This window comes from Cydia splendana, chromosome 14 (assembly GCF_910591565.1).
Source record: "Cydia splendana chromosome 14, ilCydSple1.2, whole genome shotgun sequence".
Lineage (NCBI taxonomy): Eukaryota > Metazoa > Arthropoda > Insecta > Lepidoptera > Tortricidae > Cydia > Cydia splendana.
This window is the reverse complement of record NC_085973.1, coordinates 1,564,514-1,578,095: the sequence shown is the minus strand read 5'-3', so window position 1 is coordinate 1,578,095 and position 13,582 is coordinate 1,564,514. Positions and strand designations below refer to the sequence as shown.

At 39.5% G+C, this 13,582-nt stretch overlaps 1 protein-coding gene across 1 annotated transcript in view; it reads right to left on the bottom strand.

Annotated features, from left to right (window-relative positions):
* LOC134797077 (disheveled-associated activator of morphogenesis 1) overlaps nt 1-13,582 on the bottom strand; it is a 117,889-nt gene that overhangs the window by 17,673 nt on the left and 86,634 nt on the right. Inside the window, exons 12-16 of the mRNA XM_063769301.1 lie at nt 8,689-8,844; nt 8,155-8,229; nt 7,572-7,907; nt 6,850-6,989; nt 6,032-6,193 (exon numbers count right to left, since the gene is read on the bottom strand). Coding sequence (XP_063625371.1) covers nt 6,032-6,193; nt 6,850-6,989; nt 7,572-7,907; nt 8,155-8,229; nt 8,689-8,844 — 869 coding nt within the window. The remainder of the gene's footprint in view (nt 1-6,031; nt 6,194-6,849; nt 6,990-7,571; nt 7,908-8,154; nt 8,230-8,688; nt 8,845-13,582) is intronic.

Sequence of the window (13,582 nt, the reverse complement as noted above, 5' to 3'; positions counted from 1 at the left end):
TTATTTTGAATCCCTAAATCAATAATTTCAAAATACCTACGCTATAAATTTGTGAAAGCTGATTCCAGAAATCTGCCTAAGTTATATAATATAACTTAGTTTTATTGGAGTATGTATCCATATAGCATCCAACTTCAACCATAACTTGGCTGAAATCAGGGGAGCAAAAATACAAATGTAAGTTACATCATATATTTTTTAACTGATTCGATTCGTAAGATGATTGGATTCATAAAATCGTTATAAGCGTCCATTGCTAAGGTAGCACCCAGTGGGTTCTACCGGCTTGTCACCATTGTTTGGATATTGTACTATATTAGGTACATGCCAATTTTGCTAATTATATCCTATAATTTCAGGTCATCATGTGATTCCTATTTAGATATGGCTGTGGGATACGTAATGTACGAAGGAGATTGATTTTGTTAAGGCACTTGGGCCCTGAACAAAGTTGAGCATTTTGTATCGAAACGAACGTCATATTAATCGTCATAATACTTTACGACAGTAAATAATGCCTGGGAACAGAGTAAATAACAAACCATACACTTCTCTTCTGGTTCGTCAACAAGAAGCCATCATTGTCAGCTGCTCGTGCAGAACATGATGAACATACATATATGTATAGTTACTTTTTTTTGGGAAACATATATACATATATTTCCTAAATTAATAAAAAAGTAGGTAAACAAAAACATGTTTTATTATTCACAACTATTAACTTAAGTCTTGTCCACCATGATATCAGCAGCTTGAACTGCAACATGTACCTGGAAATTAGAAATTATATCTTTTTAAAGCAGTTTCAGGCTGAATTTTGAGTATGACTATGTATTCTTGTATAGTGTTTCTTTCTAGTAGGCACCATCTCTGTTTAACGGTTTGCCTTTATATACTCTGGCTACATTACCACAGAAAACACATAGGTCCCCGCGACCCTACCTACAAAGTGAGCTTGAAATAATTGTAGTAAAATTATATTAATTTTATACTTACATCGACGTGATCCTCACAGCAATACTGTGTGTAAGTAGGTAGGTATTCCAAGTTCAATTCACGGCACCATGTTTCACGTCGTAGGTCTTCGCGGATTCGAACAATTATTTTTGTGAATCATTCCCACACGTAGGAACAAGGTCTTTGATATATTAAGCAACGAAAACTACTGTTTAGGTATCAATTATAAATCAAATCATAACAAACCAGCGCAGCGGTTTAACTGAAAAATTTCATTATGACAATGATAACTTTGACAATTACGTGAGTGACGGATTGATTTACTATGGTCCGATAACTTTTATTATGCGATGACTTTACATTCAGCCAACGAGAAAGGTCAAACTAAGGTCATAAGGATATTTGTTGAAATATCTTCAATCCTCAATTATTATATCGCAGCAAATGTCGGAAACTGTTTGAAAACCTCATATCTCGAAATGGTTTTCGAAATAGAACATTTAAAAAAAAATGAACAATCCTAATTGTTATTTAAAAAACATATTTAAATTCTTAAAATATTTTTAGTGCGGTAGTGTGTTACGGCTTTTAGAACGAAAAAGTAAAAAATTAAAAAGTAAGAGGCAATCCCGCTGATTTTCATACTACATAATTAATAATGAACAAATAATTTTAAAATACTGCAGTTTGTTAATATCTGTGCTTTTTCGTAAATATTGCAATCTAAATGTTTTTCGCTAGGGGTTATTTATCTTCACACATGTAATTGTAAAGTCTCCGATTGCAAGTAAGTCCTAAGGAAAAAATCATGGCCGTAAGTCTATTAGGTAAGTAGATGAATTACTGATTTTGCAAAATTGTCTTGTCTTGTTTGGTTTCCTCGCATTCGATATGAAAAGTAGAGTGTTTAACTCGGGTGAAAGGCACCATTTCCGTCTCGGACTATTGGCGCTCTCACTGCGTTCGAGCGCCAAACTACCTCGACAGAAATGGGTGCCTTTCAACCCTTGGTTAACAATCTACTATAGCATACTTTTGATAATCGGTGGATGACAAAAAATAGTTATTTACGATACGAGTGCGGAAAAGAGGAAATTCGAAACGAGTGGCGATAAATTAAAACACGACCGAAGGGAGTATTTTAAATCGACACGAGTTGCGAATTACCTATTCGCACGTGTATCGTTCAACGTTTTACAGTACATATGGCCCTTTAAACTTTTGACGTACGCACGAAAAAAGCTATTTTACACACTAGTGCGCGAAAATAGGACCATATGTACTGTAAAAATCATTTTTAATACAGTTGCTCAAAAAGTGCTACTTTACGTAGCTGTTTAGCGTGCGGAAAGTTGGTTATCTCGAACTAGTGCTTTTTACTTTTCCATTTTTTTTAAATTTATACTTGTTCCAATTCACGACTACTTATTGATGAGTGTTAATATTAGTTTCCTTTAAACGTCGTAATCAGCAGAAAAACCTACTGTTAATTTAGAATGTGAAAAATATACATATTTCATATTTTAATACTTACCTCTTCATCATTATAACACGTTTATTTTTTAATATTGAATATTGAAAATTCCGTTCTTAATAAGTTGTCTGAATGGAACGGAATAGCTGCCAAACGCCCATAGATATAATATACTTAAAGACGACGTCTAAGCGAGCTGTCACTGTTACCACTTTGGTTTAGTGTACGATTAACAATATTTTACTTATTTTTTCGCAACTGTATTAAAAAATGTCGTTCGATACACGTGCGGAAATGTCATTCTTCACTCGTCCCGAGTCTTGCCACTCGCCTGCGGCTCGTGACAAGATATCTCGGTACTCGTGGAGTAATGACATACCTTCCGCACTAGCATCGAAATGTACTATTATTAAACGCCGGACATACTTAGTCCATGAACAATAATTTCAATTTCAATAAAGAAAAAAAAATACAAACATGGAAAAATTGGACGCTAAAGTATGATACCCACTCAGCATAATTTGTGGCACTCTGACACTTTACTGCACTGAAATGTTCATTATACAACACTTATTATACCGACAACTATATTATATTCAGAGGTCGAACAGAGTGAGTTCACCCTTTCCAAGCTATTAATCGGACGAGCGAGCGAAGCGAAGTGAAGTTCTTACATTCGACTTTGAACACACGGCTGGCTAGGGGCACGTCCCGGCATTTCGATGTTTTTAAGCTGAACTATCAGAGGATAGTTTGATACTCGATAACTTAAGTAAAAATGTTCTAATTTAAATGAAATTGGGTGAACGTATAGTTGAGGGCATTATATTTTAGTCATTAAATTTTGAGCTGGCTCGAACAAGAGGTTATTGAGCTAGAAGAGCTGAAAGTGCTAAAAAGCTATTTGTGAGGGGTCTTGCTATTCTGGTCATTTTAATTGCAAGAAAGTATGATCGAGTTTAGTATCAAATGAAAGTGCTCGGTTTACACATTTATTATTTTAGGTTGTATTGTAGGAACAATTGCGTCATAAGTCAGAAACGCGCATGTGACACCCTTAATATATAAACACCCATAGACTACGAAAACAGCTTAGCGTCACTTGTTAGTCTCCATAGGCTACGGTGGCTAAAATCGAGAAAAAAACTGTTTAAAAATTGAATTTAGCGCGGAGCAAGTACCAGGGCCTCATGAGTTACGAGAAAGTGTCGTTGACCAGCCCGCCGTGGGGCGCGGGGCGCGGCGGCCGGGTCGCGTACCAGTATGAAGGTATCGCGGCTATATACTCGCGTATCTTAGCTGTATACTTTTGGTTTGGTTTGTTTGTATGATTCTACTAGTTTAAAGACTTTAATAGTAGATTGTACAACAAGGGCATAAAGTGACCCATTTTTACCCGAGGCAAATTTTTTGGTCTGAGCGAAGCGAAGACCAAAATAGTAGACGAGGGTAAAAATTGACATTTATGCCCTTGTTGTACACTCTGCTTTTCACTTCGATTGCGAGGAAAATAAATTATATTTTTCACGGCAATTTACACCACGAGATTATCGTAAAGCGAAAGAACATAATACATAACCAATTCCCGCCAACTAACTTTAAAAAAAAATTTTTTTAATTTTCAACATGTGATCAGAGTTTCAGACGCTTGGTTTTCTGCCAAGTCAAACATTTCGGAGCATTTTTGAACGATAATCGACTCCTATTTTATGCGATTTACTAAATTTAATGACAGAAAATACGGATTTCTAATAAATCGTAACAAAAATAAAATAATATAACAAGTTTTGTCATCTACACAATTTTATTGCTCAGTAAAATTGTGCAATATGTTTTAACTGTTTGGCTGTTGAGACCGATTACCTTAGCCTTAGAAGAAAATTTTACTTTTATGCTCTAGAGCATAAAATGCGATTTTATGTCGTTTACGCACGATATAAAGGTGCACTTTTTGAGCATGAGAAGTGAAAAGTATTATTTTTGTTGACTTGTAGAAAAAGTATTGTATCCAATAGTGATGTAGTCAAGCTTTTTAGTCTCGTGACTACTTGGGCAACCCAGCAAGCTTCGTTGCCTGAACACGGTGCTCGACTGAAGAGCTCTCTATTGTATCGCGATTGTATGAAATACTATTTTTTATATGAAGATTTTTTTTTATGATAAAAATTTTGGAATCCATGATGGCGGCCATGCACTATGTCATAAAAGTCGTCATAGATGTCGTTTTATAGGTTTTAGGGGGCCCCGATTTCGAAAATGATGACCATTTTGGAATCCAAAATGGCGGCCATGCAGTATGTCATAAAAGTCATCATGGATGTCGGCTTATAGGTTTTAGGGGACCCCGATTTTGAAAATGATGACCATGTTGGATTGGAATCCAAAATGGCGGCCATGCAGTATGTCATAAAAGTCGTCATGGATGTCGCCTTATAGGTTTTGGGAGGTACAGATTTCGAAAATGATGACCATTTTGGATTCCAAGATGGCGGCCATGCACTATGTCATAAAAGTCGTCATGGATGTCGGCTTATAGGTTTTAGGGGACCCCGATTTCGAAAATGATGACCATGTTGGAATCCAAAATGGCGGCCATGCAGTATGTCATAAAAGTCGTCATGGATGTCGCCTTATAGGTTTTGGGAGGTACAGATTTCGAAAATGATGACCATTTTGGATTCCAAGATGGCGGCCATGCACTATGTCATAAAAGTCGTCATGGATGTCGTTTTATAGGTTTTAGGGGGCGCAGATTTCGAAAATGATGACCATTTTGGAATCCAAAATAGCGGCCATGCAGTATGTCATAAAAGTCGTCATGGATGTCGTTTTATAGGTTTTACGGGGCGCAGATTTCAAAAATGACGACCATTTTGGTATTCAAAATGGCGACCATGCAGTATGTCATAAAAGTCGTCATGGATGTCGTTTTACAGGTTTTAGGGGGCGCAGATTTCAAAAATGATGACCTTTTTGGAATCCAAGATGGCGGCCACGCATAATGTCATAAAATTCGTCATTGATGTCATTTTATAGGTTTTAGTGGGCGCAGATTTCGAGAATGATGACCATTTTGGAATCCAAAATGGCGGCCATGCTGTATGTCATAAAATTCGTCATGCATATCGTTTTATAGGTCATGTCATCGTTTTCGAAATCTGCACACCTGTTTCAAATAAGGTATAGATGCATCCTACTAAGTCAAAAACATCTATATCTACTATCGAAATGTACTTTTGATAGTAGTAGTACGAAATGTAATCTGAAAGGAATCAAGTAATGCATTCCTGTAATGAGGAATCGACATTGATTCCAATTACTAGTAATTGTAATATTTGAAAAATGTATTCCTGATTCCTCAAATGGAATTGCACTTATTAATTCGGTATTGTTAGATTACAAAGTAATCTGGGAATCGGTAATCAGATTGCAAAGTAATTTCAAGTAATCGTGGAATTAGGAATCAATTACGAAATGCCCATCTCTAAGACTAAGTAGCACTGCATTCAATTGATCTTTTTGGCGAACCGCGAGTTCTCAGTTCGGGGCGAACTACTAGTTAATATTAATTACGCAACACTTGCTACCGTGTGCACTCACTTGGAGATCTCATAGAGGAAGCGGTCGGCACGCGCCATGTTGTCGAGCTCGTCTTGATGTTCCTCCAGTAACGCTGCTTCCTCCGCGCTCGGCGTGAACTTGGCTAACTGCTCCACCATGTCGATGGGTAACTGCTCACCGCTGTCCATACGCAGGATCGCTCTGGAAGTGGAAATGTATGTTAGGGTGGTATTCCATCTGTCCAATATATTGGTCCAATGTCATTGCATCTCATGTGGACAAGTGGAATAATCACCCTTAGTTAGTCATCTTAAGTGCAAAAAGGAAAAAGTACCTGTTGGAAGGACATAATATGCCAAGTAGTAAGTAGCAAAATTGAAAAATCCAAGATGGTGGCGATTAGGGGCCAATAAATGTTCCAATTATTTTTGGCTGGGAGCCAACCCCGGCCAAACCCCGTCGTGAAGGTGCTTGCAAAATGTTTCACAAGAATCCGTTCAGAATACTCGGGTTCCTGAGTAAAAAGCTTACGGCATTCCACTTCACATACCCCAATCATCCAGCAAGCAGATCAAACGCCGCAAATGGAGTTGGATTGGTCATACACTCCGAAGGGATCCTGACCACATACCGAGGCAAGCCTTAGACTGGAATCCCCAAGGAAAGAGGAAACATTGCCGCCCAAAGCAGACCTGGCGCCGGACTATTATTGCAGAGGCAAAGGCTATTGGGAAGACTTGGAGCGAACTCAAGCACGAAGCTCAAGACCGATCCAGATGGCGGCGCACTGTGGACGCCCTCTGCCCCATCTAGGGGACATAGGACAATAAGTCAAGTAAGTCAAGAATTCCACTTACCGGCATATCTCCTCGTCTGACATCTTTAGTTTGGACAGCAGGATTGTGCAGTTCTGTGCGCGGCGACCATCGATGACTGACAGGATCTTCGTGCGCGGTTTAGAACCTAGTTGTCTTAGGTCTTCTACTGAACCCTCATTCTGGAGACGAACAAAGAATGGTGATGAATAGAGAACACACAGGTAACAAACAAAATGTGGCTTTCCATGACAGATGGGTCCTTAAATATGCTTCTAGTGCAATTAGGACGTTTCCATCTGAAATTTCAACAGAAATTCTGATAGAAACGTCCTTATTGCAGATCTTCATATGGAAAGCTACAAATAGAATGTAAGTTGATAACAGATTCTGAACAAGTTGTTTCCATACAATAAATTAAGCGTCATGTCATTGAAAGTCTCGTTTCAAACTTAATGTACATTATAACACTGTTATCTATAACTCTGAACTCTTATTGAATATAAGAACACTGTCTACGGTTTATAAAAAGTTTAGTTAGAATAATGTTATCATCAGTCATCTAATCCTTTAGAATCTGAGGCATGGACAATGTCAAGGACCTTTCTAGGGGGCTTTCTAGGGGACTATTCATATATTTTATATGAAATCAATCAAAAGAGGTAACTTTTATTCTGTGGGTTCTTTATATCGCGTTCGCGAAACTCGAGGGGTTAGTTTACAGATCAAAGTGCTGGAATAGATAAACTTTGTTTTAAACATACCTGCACTCCATTCTTCTGGTAAGCGCAGAACATCTTATCGATCGTATTCAAATCCATAGCATTATACAGCTTAGTATCATCGAGCTCCTGCCAGATCGTTCCGTGGAGCTTCGTGTCCGGTAGCTTACTCCAGTTGAAGCTCTTCAGGGGATTGCCGGGCGTGGGCACGTTCTTCTTGGGCTTGGGGGCCATGGGGGGCATGGGGGCCAGCGGGGCGGGGGGGATGGGGGCTGAGGGGGGCAGGGGGGCTGGTGGAGGCGGGGGACAGAGGGAGGGAGGGGGCGGTGGAGGAGGGACGCTGCAGGTCTCGATGACGGCGCTCTTGAGGTTGCTGACCTGGGTGGAGAATTCATCATTAAATTATTCTAAATTTGTCCAAAACTAATATATATATAGTTTGGCCCAGGACTGTCCCATTTCGAACATAGACAGAGATAATCATACTGTCTGTCTTACGTTAGTACTAGCACCCAAAAGAAAGGTATAAGTGTAGTTCAGTTTTCCTGGTTCTTACTGACTGACAAGTTGTATTTGCCAGACTAGTTAGTGGTTTAGAATACAAGAGGCATGTAGAAGCGTTTACCTTTGCATCGTCAGGTATGCTTCCTTCGCTGACTAGTTTCTCGAACCTCGCGCGTTCCGATCTCTCTTGATTCAGCTGTAAATTAAAAATCAATTTGAATAAATTCATTTTCGCAAAAAGATTAATATGAAAAGGGTCAAGTTTCATCGTAATATTCCCAAGATGGTAGTATTCACATTTATCAACGCACTTTTGTATTTACTATCAACAGTGATAAATGTTTTGTCAGTTTTATATATTCGCAGAAAGACGAAACCTGTAAGTTTGGGATTGGGACCCGGGACAGTAGTAAAACACAAGACTGTTGGTTAAATACCTTACATGGCGACCCTGCCAGGATTTTTGTTAACTGTCCGAGCGAAGCCAAAGTCTTCGTTTCAGCTTGGGCAAACTCTGTCGTATGTCCGGCTATCTAGCTTGTCTCCTCTAGAGGTCGTACTCCTCAAGCGATTCTCGTGATTTTTTTTAGTTTGTTCGAAAATTATGTAACATTTTTGGCGATTTCGTTTTCGCAAAGCCACCTTGTTGGTTTACCTGTTGTTCAAGTTGCGTGGCCCTCATAGCGGAATGCCTGGCCCTCTCGGAGCTCTCCATGTGCGCGTGCGTCTCCCTCTCGAGCCTCTCCTTGAGGCGCGCCACCACGTTCTCCAACTCCTCGCGCTCCTGGCTCTGCTGGTCCACTTGCTTCTCCTATTCATGCGGGTTAGTGTTAGTGTGAATGATTTATGCTTGATGATTTGAGCTTGCTCAGAGTTTGCGTAAAAAAAAGGAACTGTAGGTTTACAATTCGGAATAAAAAAAAGGTAAACAATTATGCCATAAAGACAAAATTGCTCTTGAATTAGGTGCGCAATATATTACACTCGTTCGTCTAATGCGGTGGCCGATTCAAAGTATGGGAATGCTAGGCGACCGACATTGTTCGTTGCGGCGAACGGCTCAGAATCTACGCAGTTTAATTGCATCTAAATCTTGTGACTTACAGCGGGCATTACAATTTTAGGATATCAAAACATAAAATTGTACCGTAGTAACAATGTCACAGGCACGATGAGATCTAAAGACACTTATAACGATAACGGCCTGGCCACGACATTGCGCGACTACCTTCGGCTAAGCCGACAACCATAGGTTGGAGCGAGACACAGCGCTCGGACCTTTCGTCCCACCTATGGTTTTCGCCTTAGCCGAAGCCAGGCCGTAGAGCACTTTAGTTTGCATAGTACACTAGTTAATATACTTAACTCCTTCTTTTTTCATATAGGATGAAACTCAATAAAACGACTTTATCCCAAACCTTATTAGAAAACTTGTGGGCCAGTAGACATTTAATTGAATACTCTGATCAAGCTCGATAATGACATAGTTGACAACGTTATTTATATTCTCAGTTAGATACTGTGTAGATATCAATTAAGCTATGCCTATAAGAAGCGTGGTGTTCATTTTCGCCTTGTCATATAAGGGCGTTAGGGCAAAAAATATTATATCATTAAACCACATTATCTATGGGATGATACATCACCGTTTGTGTATTTATTTGTAAATATTAATATATCTTTCGACCATATTAACAATGGATATGACACATCACCGTATGTATTTTATTTCAAATTAATAGAGTCAGACTACACTACGTTTGCACGTTCTTGAAAGTGACAATGCATAGGTACAAGTACGTTTCCCATAGAAACGCAATACGTAGCACTTGGTACACAGAAAACCACATGGTATGTAAACTTAGCTTAGTCGACTCTTATGTGAATGTAATTAAATGTAAATGTAATTAATTTACCATTACCAATTACATTTGGGTCAGACACAGATAGTGTTGTCTCTCCTGTTCCTGTTCCGACAGTTAACAAACAGAAAGGTTTAAAACTTCAACTAGATTCTGTTCAACCTAACTTGCACCTTGACGTGACAAAGTGTGCTTGTATCTTTATAAACTAGAGCTCCCGATACACGTGTTACACGCTGACACGGGTACCCGTGTTCTTAAGCCCGCCGGGCTTAAGAACCCGAACTACACGAACCCGCCCGGATTCGGAAACGTTTACACGGGTACCCGTGTACACGGGTACACGGATACACGAAATAACGGATCTTATTTACCCGCCGGTTCGACCCTTCACTCTCGTGTAGCGGAGATTCGTGCTATGAAGACATACGATTGAATATGTGGAAGGTTAGAAAGATTCGATTACCTACTTTGCAGTTTTACTGGATTGATTTGTAGTGTCAATAATAGGTAGGTAAGTACAATTTGTTTCAATAATCATAAGATTAAAATTAACAATATCTCAGTAACCGTTGACGTCATTGTTGGTATTTCAGTTTCTTCATTGATGTAGTTTTTTGATAATTAAAGTAAACCTAAATACCACCACCACCATGTTACCATTTGTTGGGACGTCAGTCTTTCCGTGACCACAGCTGGTGCAACTCAGCTGAAACGTCGGAATTAAAGGTAAAAACAATGAAATTATATCGCGGTAGACCCGTTTGTGTAATTAAATATGTGTACAAAATGCGAGAGTTTAAAGTGTTATATAAACCTAAATGATTATTTAATACAAAAGTAGATAGTTATGCTTACTGAAACCAGAGTTGGGCATTATTCGAATCATTTTTAATCTAAATAATTATGGTGAGATTAATATTCGCGAATAAATTATTCGCGAATAAACCATTCGTTTAGAATTTCGAATAAGAAATGAATTATTCGAATAAATTACACGAAGGATTTTTGTAATACACACTCAGATGGCAAATCTGAATAGGTATGCAACTGCAGCGTATTTTAGAGCCAAGGAAAATTTTGGGAAAGGCCCCAACTGACCGTCGCCATCCATGGTGGGGACAAATGGGAATTGTTTATATGCAGCGCCTATTCCCATTTGTTCCCGCCCGGGACAAGTGAGAATACATCCGATATTTGTGTAAAATATTATTATGTAGGGTCTACCCATATGTTCCCCGCGGAGATAAATGGGAATTCACCCATTATTGGTAATTATTAGTAATATGGGAATACACCAATAATGGGTGCATTATTGGTGTATTCCCATTTGTCTCCAATTCACGTGACCTACGCCATGCACGAGGCGGGGACAAATAGGAATGTTTATATGAATTTTGGTGTTCCCATTTGTCCCCGATATTGGCGTTGCCATTTGTCCCCACCTCAAAAGATTTCTATGCAGCGTCTTTTCCCATAAGTTTCTCGCGGGAACAAATGGGAATACACTCTTTATTGGTGTATTCCTATTTGTTCCTGCCCTACGTGACCGCCGCCATACGTGAGGCGGAGACAAATGGGTACGATTTATATGCAGCACCTATTCCATCAGTTCCCGACGTAGACAAATGGGAATACATCCGAAAATTGTGTTCCCAATTATCCCCACCCCAATAAGGTGGGGAAAAATGGAAAATATTTTTATGCAGGGTCTTCACATATGTTCCCCGCGGAGACAAATGGAAATTCGACCATTATTGGTAATGATGGGTGCATTATTTGTGTATTCCCATTTGTCCCCGATTCACGTGACCTACACCATACATGAGGCGGGGACAAATGGGCATGTTGTATATGAGATTTGGTGTTCCCATTTGTCCCCGATATTGGTGTTCCCATTTGTCCCCGATATTGGTGTTCCCATTTGTCCCCGAGGCGGAGATAAATGGGTACGATTTATATGCAGCACCTATTCCATCAGTTCCCGACGTAGACAAATGGGAATACATCCGAAAATTGTGTTCCCAATTATCCCCACCCCAATAAGGTGGGGAAAAATGGAAAATATTTTTATGCAGGGTCTTCACATATGTTCCCCGCGGAGACAAATGGGAATTCACCCATTATTGGTAATGATGGGTGCATTATTGGTGTATTCCCATTTGTCCCCGATTCACGTGACCTACGCCATACATGAGGCGGGGACAAATGGGAATGTTTTATATGAGTTTTGGTGTTCCCATTTGTCCCCGATATTGGTGTTCCCATTTGGTGCCGATACAAAAGATTTCTATGCAGCGTCTTTTCCCAAATGTCTCTCGCGGCGTGGACAAATTGGAATTCTTCAGAAAATGGTGTGTTCCCATTTGTCCCCACACCAATAAGGAGGGTACAGATGGGAAATATTTATATGCAAATCCTATCACTTCTGTACCCGGCGGGGTCAAATGGGAATACATCCGAAAATGGTGTGTTCCCTTTTGTCCTTACAAAAATAAGGTGGGCACAAATGGGAAATATTTATATGCGGCTTCTTTTCCTATATGTTCCCCGCGGGGACAAATGGGCATACACCCATTATTGGTTATAATGGGTGCATTATTGATGTAATCCCATTTGTCCCCTATCCACAAACAAATGGGAAAGATTGTTTGTATTTTCCCACATGTTCCCGAAGGGGACAAACGGGAATACCCCCATTATTAGTGTATTTCCAGTTATTCTCGCCCCACGTGACCGCCAATACATGAGGCGTATTCCCAGTTTCCACACCTCAAATCAACCAACCAGATAAACCGATAGAAAACATTTTCTTTTTACTATTGGGATATAAAACAGCTAAATTGTTATTTTGTAAGGTAACTATTCGACAATATTATTCGCAAATAATTTATTCGTGAATGAATTGAACGCGAATGATCATTCGAAAAAATTATTCGTCATTCGCGAATGATTTGGTAATACTCATTCGTAATTCGTCATTCAAATGAATTTTGCCCATCTCTGACTGAAACTACCACGAACGGAATATGTTATATTTTCCTTTAACAAAATCGCATTTTGCTCACTGTTAGCAAAGTACCCCTGTTCGAGCTGCTGAGGTGAAAAATAAATTAAATTGGTACAACACATATCAATCACATTGAACATCCATATATACATTACTACAATCTCCGCTACACGCCAAGGACGGGTTAGGCCCGCGTGTATTTAAGGTCCGTTTCGCCGTGTACACGGGTACACGGGTACCCGGATACACGGATCTTAATTACACGTGTGCACGACTACACGTGTAGAACGGGTCAGAAAACCGTGTACGTGTAGTTCGGAAACGGGTACCGAACACGTGTACACGAAACCCGGACACGACCGCGAGCCCTATTATAAACGTCTTATTTCCATAGTAACTTCACGTTTATGGTGACTCTGCCACATTCTGTCACTGCAAAGTTTGTGCAGCTATAACTTGGTCCCAATCTATATTGTATGTATTGTATACTCTCAAATAGATAGTGACGGCTAAACTGGCCAAATATATCGGAACACTCCTTATTCCTATGGTAACAAAGCACAGTGTTCGATTTCCCTCAAAAAAATTCCCTATGCTGTTAATTGCATAAATCAATCAAGGAATGCATTTGAAATGCAAGACTAGAACACCCAGAAGTCTATTTCAAATACTTTTTT